The 19,841-nt window shown below is 45.8% G+C and overlaps 1 protein-coding gene across 1 annotated transcript; it reads right to left on the bottom strand.

Moving 5' to 3' along the window:
* Positions 1-1,416: 1,416 nt before the first annotated feature.
* On the bottom strand, positions 1,417-19,531 carry EIF2B5 (eukaryotic translation initiation factor 2B subunit epsilon). The gene is made up of 16 exons (XM_066556779.1): positions 19,379-19,531; positions 18,163-18,287; positions 17,610-17,795; positions 17,343-17,520; positions 16,085-16,165; positions 15,332-15,409; positions 14,939-15,251; positions 14,175-14,320; positions 13,747-13,882; positions 13,192-13,293; positions 12,448-12,555; positions 11,473-11,563; positions 10,586-10,709; positions 5,810-5,935; positions 4,203-4,313; positions 1,417-3,134 (listed from the first exon to the last, which is right to left on the bottom strand). The coding sequence occupies exons 1-16, from the start codon at positions 19,529-19,531 to the stop codon at positions 3,069-3,071; spliced, it is 2,124 nt and encodes a 707-aa protein (XP_066412876.1). The 3' UTR covers positions 1,417-3,068.
* Between the last annotated feature and the right edge of the window lie 310 nt (positions 19,532-19,841).

Below are 19,841 nucleotides of genomic sequence, written 5' to 3'. Positions count from 1 at the left end.
TTTGCAATTATGGCAACTTAAAAATCGCAGCATTGATAACGTTGCTTCTCCTTACAGAGTACACAAGCTTCAGACATTTTAGTGCATCTTGGAACAGCCCAAAGCAGAGCTGGATGTAGTTGAGTTCCATCACTTACACCTTTAAGCAACACCAAATTATTATTTTCTTTTAAAAGGGTTACTATTGTTAACTGAAGTTGTAGGTTTGATACAGGAACACCAGGTTCCTTCCATCCATCCATCCATCCATCCATCCATCCATCCATCCATCCATCCATCCATCCATCCATCCATCCATCCATCCATCCCTCCCTCCCTCCCTCCCTGTCAGATGGGAAGGCAGACAAATTGATTATTATAGCCTTAGGAAAATAAAGTACTTAACTGCTTACATTGCTTAGAGATGGGCAGCCATGATTCCACATTCAAGATTGCTCTCAAAGGCATTTCCAGTCTTCCAAACAAAAAACCATATTGACTGAAGCAACAACAAAGCATCAAGCCCACCCTACACTTCAGCAATAGAATAAATGCTCCTTTAAAAAGTACAACACGTATCAGTACATAAGGATGCTGCACCATGCCAGAACTCCACCTTGGAGAATATCAAGTGTTCTAATTTGTTTTCTTTTTGCTGGTCTATTCTTGGCATCTGTAAAACTACCCCACCACACACACCACCAACGCCTGAAGGATGTGGCCATGGAGCAACATTCTCCCCTTGGATTTTAATTCCCAGGTAAAAAGCAGCTCATACCACAAAGTTGGAGCAAAGGAGGAAGGAATGTGGAAAAAACAAAAGTGGAATTGTTACTTGGCAGAAATAATCAAGAACTTCTCGCAAAACTGAGCCATTTACAGCACTACATGTTAAATTTATTCTTAAGCCAATCTTTACCCTGTAAAGAGAAAAAAAAATATTTGAGATGTCCAAGGAGATTTTAAAATTACTAAGTCTTGCAGCTGGTTTGTAAATGGTTTTTCTGTAGCTGCCTCTGCCAGTTCCCTGCCTCTGCCAGTTCTTATTTCCCAGCATCAGGAGGACACAATGCATGACGTATCAGCCAACATTCCTATCAATTCCCATAATGACAAATGATAACAGATTTCTTTGAATTTAAGGTTCATCTTTGCAACATAATTCTGTACAAAACCAAACCTCACCCACTTCAGGATTCCAAGTTCAGAAGTTTTAATGAATTGTTCTCTAGTTGCAAACAGGGCTCATGTGTTACCATCAAACACTTTCACCAATTCAATGCTATGATTCAATGTGCTGATTTCCTACCTGGATATTGTGTGCTTAAAATCTGAGGAAAAAGCAGTGATGAGTTATTTAACTTACACATGAAGCCCTGCTCAGGCATGTAAAGCTGGAGACATAAAATTTCAAGTCAAAAAAAGCAAACAAGCTGGTAACACCAGGATAGTTTTTATTTGCTCCCTGAATTAAATATTGGCAGATACAGAAAATTCAGATACCGACTATTTCCCCAACATTTACAAGACTGAGTTTGCAATGTCAGAAAACAAGGACATTTATGCACAGTCCTGGCAACTGATAGTGTGAGTGCACAAGATGGCCCTGCCTGAACATCAGCTTTTTAGAGGCAGTATCCCTGGTCTCCAGCATCCAATGCTGTCCCCTCACTGACAATTGTGGCACCACGGAACGGCCAAGTAAATATCCTGAGTGGGCAGCTCCAGTGCATTTCCCCCTGCAAAGGATTTATTCCTGCTCCTCCTGAAGGGGCAGAGGCTAGGTCAGCACATCCAACAAATAAGCCACCTATGAACACAAGCTGATGGTTGCAGTACCCTTCTCACTCTGTTGAGAGCAGGGGAGAATGCAGCACAGTGACACTTCCAAGTAAGCTGCTCTTAACGGCCTTGCTGCTGCCACATATTGTCTGAGCCAGAGGCACACTCACTCCCTGCTGCCTGCCGAGCTGCTCTGCAGCTGCAGAGCCTCACAGTGGGTCTGCAGCACTTTCCCTGCTGTCTGAGGGAAGTTTCAAATAAATAAACGGCTATGAAGTAAGCAAGCTTATATAACTGAAATCATGTGGATATACAGACTGTGTGCTGCTGAAGGAAATACCACTCGCTCCTTTTCACACTGGAGCAGAACTTAGTAACTTGCATTCTCCTCAAAGCAACTGGTGCAGTCAATGCCCCCAGGGCAGAATACAAGTGTAGTTGGTGCAGCAGGAGGAGCCAGGCACCTCTGCTCCCTTTTCATAAAAAAAAAATAAGAAACAGACACTTCTCTAAACCATGTCTGCTAAGCTGGGGGCACAGAAGAACGATCACATGCAGGATATGGTGATCCGTACAGCCATCAACCAACCCCGTGGGGAAGCTGAGCACACACCACCCCCAGTTCTACAGCACAGGAAACACATGGTTTTACCAACTCCACTGTGCAATTTGTGTTAGATCCTAGCATGGCAGATGGCAAGAGATTTTCCCTTTTGGAAAGATCACAGAAGTGCCTTCTAGGCTGCAAAATGCCTTGGGCGTCCTCAGACAGCTGCATCTTCTTTAGGCACAAGAACTCCTGAATTCTAGTCCTGCACTCCAGATCCTAATCCACATGCTCTTACTCACCAACCTTGCCGGTGTCTCTTCAGCAGGAGTCCCCTTAGCTCCAGAAGCAACAATGACTCCAAATACCTCAGCTGTATGACCATCTTTCCACAACCCTGATGGTTAGATCTACAGGGGCATCGTATACATTTGCATCTACTCTCTCCCTTTGTATTAGTAACAAGGACCTCCCAAAGATAGCTTATAGTACATCATATCCAGGCTCCAGAGGGATTTTAGGTATCACCACCTCCTGCTTTTCCCTTATAGTTTTTTACTGGGTTGCAACATAAGGTGCAAATGAGGGAGGGAGGGAGGGAAGTGGCAAAGTTGGGAACACACAACTGAATTAATGATGGGATTGTCAGTCACTTGGATGTCAGGCCCCACATCTATACACCATGCACTGGCATTGATCTTGCCCTGCCCACTTGGCCCAGAAAGGCAGTGAGAGCCTCTTCTCATGCTGAGCCATCATGTCAGTCTTGGTCGCCGTCAGACGACTCCTCCTCTGCCTCCTCCAGCCACTGGATAAACTTCTGGAGCTGCAGAGAGAATGAAACGTAATTGGGTAACAACTGACACCTAGGAGATGCTGGAAATGCTCAACAAATACACTGTGTGAGTGAGCATCACTACCATGCACAAGCAAGTGTTTCCAGGAGAAACAGAAATGGAGGCAGTTTGAGGGAGCGAGAAACAATTAGGTGAAAAACAACTGGGATGCCACAGACAAATGCAGACTGATTAAGCTCCTAAAGGAGATTCCCCCAGTCAGACAATCCCTCCAACACTCAGCAAAAAGACAAAAGCTTGAGAGGTTTTCAGAGCTTCAGGGCAAAGAGATGGCAGCTGCACCTTAGCTGACATGTTAGGAAAACTCTGCTGGGAAAAAAACTTGTCCCTCAGAAACTGCTATTAAAAAGGCAGCTTGTTTTACGTTTTAACTGGGCTTGTACAAGCAGCTGAAAGCACTGCTGACCTACACTAATAGCTGACTTTGCAAAGGTCTTGAACAAAGTTGTTCTTTAGATGGCTTTTTTCCTTCTACTTCTCTTCCAGATCCAGGGAGGAGGACTGGAACAGGGCTCAGCCAAACTGCAGCACAAAGTTCTGCCTGATGGAGGAGGGAAGTTTATATGCTCCTTGCAACAGAAGCCAAATGAAACTACTCAGTACAGCAAATGCTTAGAAATATATGTGAAGGGACTGCTGAGCCAGGAATGAAAGCTTCAAAGGAATTGCATGGGGCCAGCACACAGGGCATTGGCCTAAAGCCCATTTCAAATGGGTGTTGGCTTAGAGAAACTGTGCTGCTACTCCAGAAAGTGCTGGCCTCGTGCTAGAGAGAGCCCACTAGAAACAATCCTCATACTACCTCCATTCCTTATCCAAACAGGATGATTATGGCAGAATGCACAGAAACTGTTCTGGAGAACAAATCTGTGTTGCTTAGTGTTCAGTGCACTGGTCTGTTTCTTGGCCTACCATGTGATGGCAGCTGCTCCACAGGAGGTGACAGTGACACCAAACTTTACTTGAAGTTTCTGTCAGCAGCTGTTGTCTGTCTCTCTCCCCCCAGCCCAGCCTCTCCCAACACCTTTGGGACTCACCCGTTGATTTTTACGAAGCTGCTTTCCTTTGTCAGACGTGTCCCGCAAAGAGAACCAATTGAGAATTACATCTTCTTCCAAAATTTCCAGCTGGTAAAATGTCATCAACACCTGCATCAATTAGAAAAGAGCAACAGGCTCTCTATAAACTCTTTTGGGACTAGCTCACGTCCAAGTACAAAGTTTGCACGTAATCTGTGTCTCTCAGCTCAGTCTTCACCAGAAGGCACTCAGTCTGCTTCATTTTCCTTCTACTGTTAAAAATAACCATGATTCTCCTACCAAGCCTTATGTTCCTGACAGATGCTGTGACACATAATGAGTCGAAGTTCAAGCCCCATCAGCTTCAGCTCTGAGGATGCTGGGTATGACTGAGAGCAGTGGGCAATGAGGGGTCACAAAGGACATCAGTTCAAGACACAAGATCTCTTTTTAAAGCCACCCGAACACCATCCCCAAAGCAGATCCAACAAGCAACTGATGCTGGCTCACATTAAACAGTGACACGTGCAGAGGAGCATGAACCTGTCCAGCTGTGCCCCTCCTCCTGCCAGCTCTCTCTCTGCAGTGCCTTATGGCAGGTGTCAAAGCAATTGGTCATTGCTCAGCTCAAGCCCCTGCCCTGTGAGCGAGGGGGAGAGGCCATCAGGCTTTCTCAGGGTGCCTTTGTGCTCAGGCAGAGCAGGCACCTCGCATCGGCCTCCTTGCAGCAGAGCGCTAACAAAGCTGGCTGCCAACTGCAAATATAAAGTGTCACTTCAATTCACAGCCTCTAGGGAAACCCAGGCCCCTAGAACAATGGACACATGCCAAACAATTGCTGTAATTCAAGGACATTTTGGCTCACCAAACTGAAGGCTTTTGGCTCCAGTCCTAAGTGCTTTGCCATCAGCCAGAAGCACTGGTAGCAGAAGTTAGGATTACTCTTTATTGAGGAATCAAGAGTTAAGCAGGCTCTAGGAGAGCTTTTCCAAAACAGAGAGGGGCTTCCTGAGTTCCTGCTAAAGAAGCCTTGTAATCCAAGTCAAATCCTCTCCATGTAATAAGGCAGACAGAATGTAGGGACAAAATATTTGTGAAGGATGGTGAGGAGGAATATATGAAAATTCTCAGACGCAGGGAGACAGATAATAAGCCACATGACAGCTTTCCTTTACTCCCTATTTCATAACTAGCTCAGCCTGAATAAAATTCCACTTTTATTCCCAGCTTTTGTGTTTTGCACTCCACAGTAGGATAAACCATTTAGCAGTGAGATCTCAGGGACCATGGAGAGATAAATGAAAGGAAGCTCTTCCTAGAGCGTGTCTCTGCCCTCGCCTCTTCCAGTGTCACACAACAAGGGCATCTATGTTGGAAGCTGCAAAATAATAGCTCCCCACAGGCTGCAGGCTGGTAATTAATACTCACCCTCAGCTGTGCTCCCTCAGAGGCACAGGCAGACACAGAACTATTTTTTTTTTAAGAATTTGTTTTAAATGGATTTTCTACACACCCTCTCCACTGTGACTCCAAAATTCTCTCCCTTAAAGCAGAGAGGTGATGATGTAAATAGGATGCATTCCACTGTGAATCTAGCAAAAATAGATTTGGGAGAGGATACTCACTTTAGCTATCGATGTGCAGAGACTGTCATGTTCCAAGAAGAATTCCTCAATGGCACATAAAGCATTCAAGTGATCTGATGCTCGTTTTATGTAGTTCTTAAACAATGGGGTCCAGTTCTTCAACAGCTGCAGGGAGAAAACACAGAAGAGCTCCTGAGCTGAGATGGATGGGTGCACTCAGCCCTGTGTCTCAGCTGTGTTACACCAAGAAAGTGACCCAGGGAAGCATTTTATGAAACTATTCAGCTAACTACTTCAGGTATTTGACCCTCTCTGTCCATGAAACAGATAATATTGAGTCTCACATGTGAGAAGAGAACCTGGTTTTACTAAGCTTTCAGAATATCTATTAGCTTTCTTATTTTTGCCTCTCTGGATGGAATACCAGATCATCACAATGAATGTGTTCAACGGAGTCTGGCATTCAAACAAAATCTCTTCACTGCAGACTGATAAGGAGAGATACCTACATGCTACTCACAGCCTCCCCCCACAGAGCAGCTGACATTTCAGTGGAATTTTCCTTCAAAGCAGAAGGACAAATAAGGAAACATAGAAAAAGATAATGCCAGGTTAATCACCAGCTGAATAGAAGTGAACAGTGAAAAACAATCACCCCTAAAACAGGAATGTGTCAGAGCAGCCCCTAAGTGCAAATCACACATTTGCTGTGTGCCCAGAGGCTTGTTTGGATCCTGAAGCCTGCTGCAGGGAATGAGTGGGAAGAATGAAAGAGAAGAAGTTGTTACACTATTAGCTGTTCTCTCTTCCAGGTCTTATTTTTCTTGAAACTTAAAGTTTAATGATTTTAGTGCTGCCTCTTCAAACAATATTTCTGAGTCCCCCACAGCTCTTTCCCTTGTACGTATCTGGGAAATATGCAGCAGGGAGCTCTGCAAAGCAGCACAGACTGACCTGAATCTGGGATAGGAGGTAATACTTAGATCTCTATCCATAAAATTTTTAAAAGGTATCAGAACTTGGATAAGATACAAAAATTCTTAATTGGCCACATCATGACCTGACCATCCTACAAAAGCATTGCAGGAAATTAAATCAGAGTTCCACATCTTTTTAAATGGAGTAATTCAACAGCAGGTGATCCTGAAACTAAACCCCTGGCATGCCTGCACAGATACACAGGTCTGCTGTGCCTTCAGCAGTGTCTCCTTACAGAACACATCTGGTCTGTTTTGAAGGGAAACTGGCAATTCACAGAGGCTCGGGGTATGATGAAGAAGTTTTGACTCGCCTAAATTTGGGGTTAATCAGCATTTTACTGTCCAGGATAACTGTTAAAGGCAGCAGACCTGAGAGAGGGAGAGCTCCAGAACACACAGCAGAGCTACAACCCAGGCTATGGAGATAGTCCAGGCTGGTGTGGACTACCAAAGACAGCCTCAGCTAGGAAACAGTGCTCATCTACTCTGTAGTGCTGCACTCCATCACCTCTTCAGACACATCTGCTATGCAACCCTGCTGGAATTTACATGCCTCAAGCAGAAACAAAGAAGGGGATTAGTCCAAGCAAACTCATCTGTACAGGGGTACACTGACTGGTTTAAGGAAAAACAGTAACAGCACAGAATGATCCTGATCATCATGGTATGACAATAAAACAACTGAGGGTTCTGTGGCATATTTACAAGAGGTACTTTAGCAAAATGCTTAATGCTATACACTCTTCCCTCCTCTACAACCATCTTCCCATTCTTATTACTACTGGATAAGAAAGTTATCCTACTGTAAAGTTTATTCCAGGCTAAGAAACACTTTGTAATACCTTTCTATTTACACCTTTAAATCATAAGCAGGCACAAACCTAACCAGAAGCTATTGAGTTTCTGAAAGCAGGTTATTTATACAGAAAACACTCACAACCCCAGGACTCAATTCAGTGTGCCTGCTGCTGGAAAAGGGAAAGAAGAAAAAATATACCATGCCAAGTTGAGAACATGCACTGCCCTGTAACTGGTGCTAGTGGGGGTAGTTGGACCACAACAGCATCTGGGCTGATCACCATAAATGGCTTCAGTGACAGCAGAAATCCATTTGGTCTCCAAATAAGCAATCCCATGGTGTGTTCACATGCACTCCATTACAGAATCCCAATTCTGGGAAAGGTCTATAGTTCTAGGAAAGGTCTATTTCTGCACCTTCTCTGCTTTACAACTTGCACAAGAGCTGAACGAGACATCTGACACACATCAAACTGGATACCTCTATTTGTCAAGCCTCCATGTTTCACCTGAAAAAAATACCCACGGGCATATCCTTTACCAGACGCTTGTTTCCTCAAATTGCTGCAACACTTCAGAGCTTCATGCTCAGGGGCCAGCACTTCAGACCACATAGTGTGGTTTCAAGTCAAACCATACATCACAACTATGGCATTCCCACAATTTCCCCTCCTGAGCTGCCTGGGACTGCTCTACCATAGGTTTTATATAAGCAACCCATCTTATTTCAGCATCTCTTGGTCAGAGGTGAGCTACAAAGAGAGTGAGAAACATAAAACAGGTCTGTAAGGTTCGGTGGGCTCCTGATACCCATCACTCTCAGAATGCAGGTAGCCCCATCTCACACAAAATAACACTTTTCCATAACTACTCCATCATGAGCAGCTCTCAACCCAAACCTGCTATTGCCTGAGGCAGTTTTAGCTGCAAACTTCAGCAACAACTACTTTCATTATGTACTAACCTATACTAAGCCTGTGCTTGGGATTTGCAGAGTGTAAATAAGAGTTAGTAAATTAATGGAGTGCACTTTTTATAACCAGGGAATTGCAAGCTGCAGAGAAGCCACTGTTCCAGATGCTGTACAACTGCCTGAAAATTGATCTTTGCAGAGCACTGCTGGTAAATACACAAAGCTGCTGCCTCAAAAGAACAGTGATGTGTATTTAATAAGCCTTTGAAGGCTGGGTCACAACATCTATTAGAGGTATATCTCATCTCAAATATTGGGTTATTATAACAGTGACAAACACCATGAGTGCAAGTGAACACACCTGTACCTCACCAGGACACTGTGCTCCTGCTGAATGCAGTGCAGAAAGCCAGCACAGCAATCCTGAACACAGTGAAGGATTCTCTAAGAAACTTCCAGGTTGTTCTTTACAAGGGAGAATCTGGAGGAACTGGCTGCCATGATGGTCAATTGGTTTGACACCTGGCTTTCTTTGATACATCTAAGGGTAATTTTTATTTCATAAATGAACACAATTCCCTGCCTAGACAAATGCCACCTGCCCATGACATGACACATGGCCACTCTAAACATCACATTTTGATTATTACTAAAGCATTAGCTTTCCTTTGATGAAAAAGATATGGACAAAGTTACCCAGAGAAACTCTTTACCTACTACCATTGTCTTTAGCTTCTAGGGGTTTGGGGCAATTGCACAAAACTTCATGCATTTATATGCTTCATCCGAGACTAGAACATCTTCTGACTGGGTGCTGCAGTGAAATTCTCCTTCCCCACTCATGCTACAGTTAAGAGCCTAATCTGGGAGACCAAGAGATGCCATATCCCAGCTGGGATTAAAAAACCCCTATCCTATATAGCTACCAATTCCACACAAGCTGTTGTCTAGATGTACTGCTTTCCACTCAGAATCTAACACTTGCTCCAACATTTTCTTCAGTCCTCCTCCTTCAATTCTATTTTCTAGGACAGGATATGCTATTCAAGAAAACAGTCTGGAAAAATGAACAAAAGCAAGCAGAATTTAAACAGAGCGAGCAGCAAAATCTCACTAAGCCATCTGAAGAATAGATCAGTTTACATGGATGTTTTCTGCAGAAGGCATCTCCACATGTCCAAGAGGTGAATTAAGTAGCATGCTTACACCTACACAAAGGAGAATTAGTTTTCCACCCTTTCCCATCAATTGAAAGCACATACTTCCTCAGAGAAAGGATTATGAGGAAGTCTAGTGTTCCTCTCAATCTCCTAAAAAAAACCCACCCCAGTAGTCCTAAAAAAAATGAAGTAGTCTGTCCCAAACATGTGTCAGACCTATTCATTCTGAAAGAGCATTTTCAGAATCTGTACTTTGCAAAGTCAAATACATAAATGGACTGTAACAAGGAGACAAAGATACTACAATGACTTCAGCTTGGGTGAACAAAACCATTAAGAGAAGACTGCTTGCTTTTTAAAACAGATCCTACCCTATTTTGTCTGCCATAAGGCAGGAAATTAAAATTGGTACACCCAACTATACAACCCATGCCCCTAGCAACAAAGCAGAACTTTATCTTTGCACAAAGACAACAATATCGTGCCTTGGCATTTGGCTGGGAAAAAAAATTGGCACCAATTATGGTATGCAGTAAAATAAGACCTTGGAAAGGATCCCATTGGGAGAGGAGTGCTCCCCATTGCCCCAGGGACAGGACTTGAGATGGATTGGAACTGGGTTGCTGGAATTCAAGCCTGTAAAGACATCTCTAACAGACCTCCTCTTTTCTCTTTTACAAATTATGCACTTCTACTGTGTCACACAGGCAACAGAAACAACCACAGGTACTGAAGTAGAGCTCCCACACCTACAGTCTCAGCTGAGCTCTGTCAAACAGGAACAACAGTTTCAGTTCATTTTTATTTCTATAGAAGACAAAGAGGCTCATGAACTCAAGGAGTTCAAGTGGCTCCAGGCTTAAACAAAAGGAATTTCTCAGGCAGGAACTACCTAGGGCACACAGAAAGACTGTTACACACTAGGAGACAAGCCCAAAGAAGAGTAAAATGGAGCAGGACTCACAGGAAGTAACGCTGAGAAATAGTTCTGGGAGTCCAGGTTTGCATCCAGCTGCTGCAGTGGGAACTCCAGGATCACTTTACTGAGCACCTGCATCATCTCCTTCAGGCTAATGTTATATGCATACCTAAAATGAAAAAGGCAACATTTCACACTGTCTGATCTCTGCAGACTGTGGCTATTCACAGAGATAGGGTAGAAAATCTGATTTTCATATTCTTATTTGTTTATTTGGTCTTCCAAATATTCAGATAATAAAATCACTTTGTATTGTATCAGACTCTGCATAAGGCCATAAGTCCTGAAAATCTGTTATCACAATTGGAAAAAGCTGCTGCAGGGACAGCACCCTCACAGAGTGCTGTAGGAATGCTCTTGCACAAAAGAAAGCACACAGGTTTGGATTTGAAAAACCACGAGATAAAAGGCACTCTGATTATGTGTTGTAGACTTGCTGCTGTAAAAATCCTGTGCACAAGTCACACCACAGCACAGCCCCAGCTGCAGGCAGCTGGCTGAATGCTGCAATGCCCAGAGCAACAGACCCTGCATGAACTTCCAGACAGTCGTGCCAAGAACTGGCCTTTTCTCTTCAGTCCACAGTTATTCAGCAGCAATTCAATCTCTTGTTACAGAGAGGGGGCAGGAAAAGCCTAACCACCAAGGATGCTAGAGGTGCAGCTGGTGCTCTCCATCAGCTCCTGCTGTCATTCAGTCATGATGTCTAAGCTGTATTTCTCATGCTCCATACTGATAAAATGTCTAACAATGGGAATTCATGTGGTTTCTCCTCTTCTTTTGACATGCCTGCTGTCAATCCCAACTGTTCAGCATAAAGGACAATATCCCTAAGGACACCCCAAGGATCCCTAAGGACATCCCCAACTCACTTGAGGGAGTTGATTTCCAGGACCAGGTTGTCACAGGAAATGTTTTCTTCTTCACCCCTTTGTAACGTACCCAGAACCTCATTCTGGAAAACTAATGAAAGAAAGGACAGGCAGTTAGACACGAGGGAAAAGCACAGATTCTCCAAACTGCTCATTACTGAAGGAATGATGCCCTTCACAAAAAAGGCATTCTGACACAGATGTTTATTTGTTCTCTGTACACTGACACAAACCCACAGCAACTATACTTATAAATAGTGGGATATAATTCAAACAAAGGAAACCACCTACTACATGTCACTGATCTATTCACAGAAACCAGTACAAAGCTATTTACCTCTGCAACCTTTTAGAGCAGAGTTTCTATTATACTTTCACAATCCAGCTCTTCCTACTCAGACAAACCTCATCTTCCCATAACTGAAAGTATTAATTCCAATCTAAAATTTATTGGTTTAATTTCCTTTGAGGCGATATTCCAACATGAGAGAGTTTTTGGGTTTTTCCAATTTGGCCTGAACCTCTTTCAAATCCAGGTAAGCTTAGCACAACAAAACAGAAAACCAAAACATCTCTGCCTAAAGAGGAAACTCCTACAAGGACATTTATTTCTCCAGAATGATGACAGTACTAAGCTGTCCATACAGAGAAACTCTAGTGGACCTTCCCATAGTCTCTAAAATTAGGCAATGACACTGCCATTTAAAGAGACAACTCAGGGAGGTTCTTTCATGAAGGTCCAGTGATGAGGAAGATGGAGACTCTTTGCTAGTTTCAAATCCTTGACTGCCTTGGGTTAACCCAGCAGTGATACAGGGAATATTAAAGAACTCTGTAGAAAATGTAGGAAGTGAGATCAGGAAACAACTTATCACAGAGGTGCACAAATTTTCCAATACATCCAGAGAATGCAGCACGAACCTCACACACTGCAGTATCTACAGAATCACTGTACTTCTTCAGAGCCCATCTCACCTTTGATGTCATCCAGCTGAGGGGAAGCTGCCCGACTGTCTGGCTCCTCAGAGCCCATGCTCAGGTCACTGTCAGATTCACTCTCTTCCTCTGAGTGCATAGCTGGGCCTGAGGAAGGACAAGATGCAGCATTCAGCACTCAAAAGCTGCAACTATCATATGCCATGAGGAACCAGGTGTCCAAGGGACTTCCCAACCAAGTCAGCAACTATCTGTCCTTGCAAGGAAGCTTCTATTTACAGGTCCAGATGATTAGATTTGCTGCAGAGGGAACACTACAGCTGGCATGAGGATTTTTTGGGAGTCTGTAGGCAGACAACAAAGGACACGGACAGAAGCAACTGCATTTTGTGCAAACTGCTGAGTCACAATGGAGCAATGTCAGCAGACACTGCCACTGGCAGGAAGAAAGCCAGCAGCACCTGGAATAGCCAAAGCATATTCCCATCAGAGGGAGGGGCTGGTGTCCCATAGTGCAGCATTCCCAGCACAGACAGCTCTGTGTGTTAGTGCAAAGCAAATATCTAACAAACACCTTCCACAGAGCACAGGTAGAGAGAATCTGGTCCATGACCTGCTTTTAACTCTCACCTTCCCTGCACACATAGCTGGTATCTGGAGCCAGTCTGCTTCACAAAGCCCAGGTCTTCCTCTAGACACAATCACCAGCATCCCACTTGGCTGTTTTCCCCAACACACACCTGTCTGCTCAGCCCCAGGTGACCACACTAAACTTTTCCTCACCCCATAGGCTTTGCCTCTGCTCTTCTTCATCCTCCTCATTCTTGTCATCTGCTTTCCAGAGATAGCCTCTGCCCTCTGAGCCTACATCCTTTTTATTGTAACCTGAAAAAGAATCAGCAATCAGAGTGTGGATGTAGCAGATCTGCTTACAGGCAAACCTGAAATAGACTGTATAACCTGCATGTTACTGCCCCTACAGAACCTTCATCAAGAGGGAGCTGGAATTCCTGCAGATGCACATGGATTTCAGCCTTCATTTCCTCACATGCCTTGGCAAGTGACTTACTCCTTCTTACAGCAACATTTGGCAGACCATGTTTAGATCCCTTGACAAACCCACACTGTAACAACAGTACTTCACAAGGACAAAGCCCTTGGACTCAGCTGAGTATCCTTGCTTGCCCTGATGAAAACCCATAGGTTCCAGGTTGAACGCAGTCTAAGCTCCACCCTGGCACTGCAGTGTCTGGAATGATGCTGGTAAAGACCCCAAAAGATCATGGAGGACAAAACCTTCTGCATAGCTTTAGTGCATGGAGACAGAGACTCTCATACCTTTCAGTTTCACTTTGCTCTCCTTGTTCACACCAGAATCATCACTGAACTGGTCATCGTCCTCTTCCTCCTCATCTGGGGGGTGCAGAGAGATCACTGTGCCCTCAGAGAGAGTGATGCCAGGACCTACTACTACCTGAAAATATGTGAAACACATCTTAATGACAAACACTGTGACTGCCCCCTTGTACCTACACCAGCAGCTCCAGACAAGCTGTCACTAATATGTGTAACTGAAGACACCAGCACTGCCACTTTCCATATTATTCTGCCCCAGCCAAGCAGAGGGAAGAAAAGGGTGGGAGCAGTAGCACGGTCTCCACCTCTGCAAAACGGCTTGGGGCAGCCCTGTGTTCTGGAATAGTACAGTGTAAGATAAGTAACCTGCCAGGAGAGGCAGAAAGCAGAACAGACATAAACCAGCTCACCTGAGAAGAGAGGACACAGCGGGGCTTTAGCTTTACTTTCTCCTTCACTTCAGCCTCATCACAGATAACAGAATGGTGGATCTCCACGTTATCTGCTATGTGCACTCGGTCCCACAGAACAGCTCCATCCAAAGTCACTTTATCACCTGTTACACACCACCAAGTACAAATATGTTGAGGAAGGCTGTCTGGTGCTCTCTGACACTGCTGAGTCTTACTGGCTTACTTAAGCCTTACGTCTTACTGACTCACAGTCCCCTTGATGCATGATGGATGCCAGATGAGAGGGGAAGAAACAGCTCATGAAAATGGGGACAGATGTCTCTCATTTGCAGGATGGTGGTGGTTGATAACTCTAGATCAGTAAAGGTCATGCATTCTCTGCTGCTGAAACAACTAATTTTCATGAAGTACTTTCCACCTTCATTATGGTACTCTGAAAACTTTCATCTATCTTCTGTGCTGGAAAACCAAGCTTTTCTCTTTTCTCCCCATTAGCAATCAATCACTACCCACCTATCATCCTATCTCAGTGCAGAACTTTAAAAACTGAATTCCAGCAAATGTGTGCCCTGGCCTGGCATGGCTGGCACATTCCCCATTCCTGCACTCACCTATCCTACAGAGGATTCCAGCAAATGTGTGCCCTGGCCTGGCATGGCTGGCACATCCCCCACTCCTGCACTCACCTATCCTACAGTGAATTCCAGCAAATGTGTGCCCTGGCCTGGCATGGCTGGCACATTCCCCATTCCTGCACTCACCTATCCTACAGTTCTGCCCAATAACACTGTTGGTGATGGAACAGTTGCTGCCAATGACCGTTCCCTGCCCGATGAGCACGTTCTCCTCCAGCACGCTGCCGTGGCCAAGGCTCACATCCACCCCTCGGTAAATGTTGTGTTTAGAGTGGGTGTAACTCTGGTTCTTGTCATCAGTGAAGTTCATCTCTGGAGTGAGAGGATAAACCCAGCGCCGGATGATGTCAGAGCACACAGCTTCATACATCAGCAGGTTGCATATATGAGCACCATACTCTTCTGTTGTTACATGCATATGGATCTGGTTCCCCAGGACCTGGCAGACAGGCAGAGGCACATCAGAGGGTTCTCTAAGGCAAAGTAACAGGATCTCCCTTGTAACAACCCTCTCCTTACCTCCTCATTCACCAACAGGCCACGCACAAAGTCATCCCGTGTCTGGTAGTCAAAGTTGTCTGTGAACAGTTCAGCCACCTGCCAGGAATAAAGAACATGGAAATACTATAGTTAGAGCCAAGTTATACAATATAGGAAAGTGATGGTCTTGCCTTGAATAAAGCTCTGACTCCTTCTGCTAGGAATATTGACCCTCCCATCTCCTCCCCCTACTACTCCTCCAGAATCCATGAACAGATTCTGATTTTCAAAAGGGGCAAGACATTGCTTTAGCATTTCCAAGCAATTTTCCCACCTTACTTTGTAGTTTCACCCCCAAAGGAAGGCTGCAGACAAATTTTATCAGATCTGTTAGCAAGCCTTAGCTGGAATAACCCTGAATGTTACCCTAACATGGTACCAGCTTAAAAGTACTGACACTTCTCCACAGCACAGCCACCACCTCTGCTCCACAGATGTTATTACACCCAAAGTGAAATAACTTATTTCCTGAAATAGTTTCATTCTGTGCCAAACCAGCCAGTCTCTGGATGCGTCCACCATGTAGTTCTGCCTGGGCTTGAGCAGTGGATGCCAGAAACAGACTGAGCCCCCATGTGTTCCACACAGCAGCACCACACGGTCACCCAGGCCGTCAGCTCAGCCAGTTCTGTTTCTCAAACCTGGTACTCAGGCCACACACACCCTGCACACCAGCAGTACCAAGGGAGCAGTGCAGACTGAATTTTGGACCCTTGGAAGGGCAGAGCTCACCTGTGGAGAGCAGATGCTGATATGACAATCCAGCAAGTCATGGCGCACCTCGACATTCTCAATAGAGTTCTGGAACAGACTCTGAAAGAAGAAAAAATTCAGGTGACCTGAGTGCCTCATGGCCCCAAAAGCCTTTTATAAGGCAGGGACACTACTAAACTACACACCAGTTTAAAATTATTAAACTAGCTGAAGCTCTGAGTATCAGAGAAATCTACAATCTACACTAGACCCAATCTCAGCAGGCACAGACTGGTCATACAAAGAGCTGAGAGTCAGCCAGCAGAGACTGCCCCTGCCCCTACACAGTGCAGGTCTCCCAGAAACAGCTTGTACTTCCAACAATCACTTTTGATGAGGTTCCTTACCTCTGGGAGCTACAACTGTACAAAAAACCACTGATAAATCCAAATACAATTTTTACAGCTGGGGGTCAGTTTTGTATTGTTGCATTTTGTTTATTTTGGTTTTTCCTTTTTTGTTTCCTATGGTGGTCTGTACTTCCATTTGAAGACATGAAATAACCTCCTGATTACTGATTTGGGGATGAAAATATTATACAATCACAGCCTTAGTTATGAGTTGAAGAAAGAAACTGGGTCATCTATCTCATGGAGAAAGTGCCTTCACAGACATTTACAGAGCATTTACTACATTATTATGTGAACAAACAGGTAAAAGGACTTGTAACTCCACCCCATGTCAGGTTCAACAACACTTCAAAAAGGAAAGGGCTGTTAAACACTGGAATGGACTGCCCAGGGAGGTGCTGGTGTCCCGCCCTTGGAGGTGTTCAAGAAACTGGACGTGCCATGATCTAGTTGATAAGGTGGTGATCAAAGGTTGGACTCTGATCTCAGAGCTCTTTTCCAACCTAAATCATTTGGAAAAAATGGTCTATGTATGGTAGCGGTATATGCACCCCGAATTGGGAGCCCCTGCGATATCACAAATCATCTCCCTCCCTTGCTTTACATCATGGAAAGAAAATAAAGGACAAAACCTCAACTCTGAGAAATCATCTGCCTCATGCTCAAACTGGAATGAGGCACAAACATGCCTGTCCCAGCATGATTTCACCAAGCCTCAAATAAAGATCAAGGGGGAAGAAGGCCATTTACCCCAAGTTACTTCCTATCATCTGCTCCTCCAAGAGGAGCAGCTAGGACATCTCGCCAGCCCTCACTCAGGGAGGATCTCCCTGGGTGGGCTGCTTCACTACCACAGCCCTTTTCCACCTGCCAGGCTCCAGACGCACCATAGGAAAGCGGAATCGTTTCAGCCCCTGCGTTCTCTGGTAGTGAAGGACACGGTTTGTGGCACTGTCCATAGCAATAACAATGTCATCCTCCTTGCACCTGGCATGGTGGCCAGGCGAGGACTCCTTGAATATCATCGTCATCACGGACACATTCTTTTCCATCTTACGACGCAACCTGAAAAAGGAGGGCAGAACTATGAGAACACTCCTCAGAGAGCTACAGACCGCAGCACACCAGGCAAGATTCACTCTTCCAGCACCTACTTGTGCTCTTCCAGGGCTTTGGATATATTGAAGTTGGACACCACGTCACCAGTGACCAGGATGAAGTCAGAACGAACGAGGGACTTGGCATCCACGTCGCGCAGCACATCCCCAAGGGAGCGGTACAGGTCTGAGGTGACAAAGCGCACCTTGTTGGGAGACGTGTGCCGGCACCACTTGGATTTTCTGGAAGAAGGAAAAAAAAACCATCAGGAAGGCATAAAGAGGCTGTTCCCACAGACACACTAGGACACAGCGTCCCAGTGTGTGCCACACCTATAAGGGAGTGCTGTGACAGTGAGCCTGCTATTGCCAGGCTCAGGTACACTCAGAAGGGAAACTGAGGAGCAGTCCCACAACACTCAACCCTTCTAACACTGCACAACCACCCTCCTACACAGCAGGGATGGTCCTTTCTGAGATATGCTGGGAGTTCAATTGCTGAAAGGGCATCTCTCACAGTTTTCATATGAATCAGTGAGACCTCTGAGGCTTGCTGGAGGGCAGACAAATACGTTCCATGATAAAACTGAAAAGAAGACGAGATTCTTACTGCAAATGGTCTTTTATCTCAGCTGACTTCCAACAGCAGAAAACAAAGGTTTCTTCCACTCCTGTTGCTGTTAGGAACTCCAAGGTATAATCAATCATGGCCACATTTGCCATAGGTAAAAGAGCCTGAAAAAAAACCAAAACACCATAGAGATAGTTGAACAAATACTCAGTACCTCAACATCAGCAACAGCCCCTTCCAGCTTGGGGATATAATGTCGTCAATAGTACCAGAAACATAACACAAGTAACTGCCCCACCAGGTTTTATAAAAATCTTTTGGAGTTGATCTAAACAGTAAGAGCTAATTTGTGATCTTCTAGGGGCAGATCCTCAGTTCAGAAAGGAAGGCATAAAAAAGTGAAGTTATCACTGAAAATTGTTCAAGAAGACTCAGATAAATGACAGAGACTGAAAAGAAAGAAGAGAAAAAGTGCTGATTCCCTGACTCAGGCTTTAACTGCTTCAAGAAAAACCTGTCAGACATGAATGATGAAGCCATAGTAATATGAGTGTCCAGAATTAAACAAGGGGTATAAAACCCCAACCTAAAGTGAAGTGAGTACTCTCTTGACTTGAGATTCAAGTCACACTTAGTCACTGAGTCACACCTGAGTGATGGCATACCATTCCTTAATTCATTTTTGGTGCTGTTTCATTTCAGGCCTGAGCGCGCGTGTATAATTACAAGCACCACCAACACTTAATCAGCAAACGAGGTGAGATAATTATTTAGACCTAAAGTCTCCAAAAGCCTTTTATGTTCTTTTAACACACAGCCTTTTGAGATAGATAGTTAAAGTACTACCCCCATCCATTTTTCTGGCCATATTATTTCACGCATTACAGCTGGCAAGGGCCAAGATTTCGTTTCTTTGCTTTATCAGAAACAAGCCTGTCCAAACCCACTGCCGGTCCTGCGCCAGCCGCAGACGAGGAGCTGATATAGCGCAGCGCCCCACGCCATATGGAAAAGCGGAGAGCCCAACACGGCAGCGATCGATCCTCGCCGCCTCTCCAGCGGGGGACACGAACTCCCGCGGCCGAGAACTGCCGGAGCGCAGGAGGGCGGGAGAAGCCTCGCCCCCTCCCGACCCAGCCCAGCCTCTCGCCAGACCCCTGCGCGCCTCGGCCTCCCGGGGACAGTGCACACCGGACAGGCGGCCCCGGAGGCACTGGCGCGGCGCAGGCAGCAGCACCCAGAGGGGATTTCTCACCCGCGGCCGGTCCTTGGAGATCGGGAAAAAGCGGCGGTTGAAGCTGTCGGCGACCAGCACGGCCTGGAGCGGCGGCGGCGGCTCCTCCTGCGGGTCGGGGCCGCGGGCGGACCCCCCGCCCGCCCCGCGCCGCGCGGTACCGCGGGCCGCCATCGCCGCACGCGGCCGCCGCTGCTTCCGCTTCCGCTCGCGACGGGAGCGGCAACGGGCGCCCGGCGGGGACACAACAGCGCGGGGCGGCGCGTCCCGGCGGGAGCGGGGCGGGAACGGGGCGGGAGCGGGGCGAGAGCTGCTGGTTGCCTCCCCATCATCTCCTTCCTCCCGGCATCACGTCCGTGGCGAAGATCCGCCCTGGCACGGCCTGAGGAGCGGGGAGAGGCGTTTCATCGCCATCCCCCGAGTAGGGAGCGCAGGTAGAGCAGCGCAGCTCCCCACCATGGCCGGACACGGTCGGGACCCGGCC

Source organism: Molothrus aeneus, chromosome 10, assembly GCF_037042795.1.
Source record: "Molothrus aeneus isolate 106 chromosome 10, BPBGC_Maene_1.0, whole genome shotgun sequence".
NCBI classification, from domain to species: Eukaryota; Metazoa; Chordata; class Aves; order Passeriformes; family Icteridae; genus Molothrus; species Molothrus aeneus.
Note: the sequence above shows the minus strand (reverse complement) of the source record. Positions and strands in the feature narration are given on the sequence as shown.

Excerpts from the sequence above, each read along its gene's own strand:
- EIF2B5 (XM_066556779.1), bottom strand. The coding sequence starts at position 19,531 with ATGGCGGCCCGCGGTACCGCGCGGCGCGGGGCGGGCGGGGGGTCCGCC. Across the intron at positions 13,883-14,174 it reads GCTGTGTCCTCTCTTCTCAG|GTAGTAGTAGGTCCTGGCAT; the intron begins GTGAGCTGGTTT and ends ACATATTTTCAG. Across the intron at positions 10,710-11,472 it reads CTGGAAATCAACTCCCTCAA|GTATGCATATAACATTAGCC; the intron begins GTGAGTTGGGGA and ends TTTTCATTTTAG.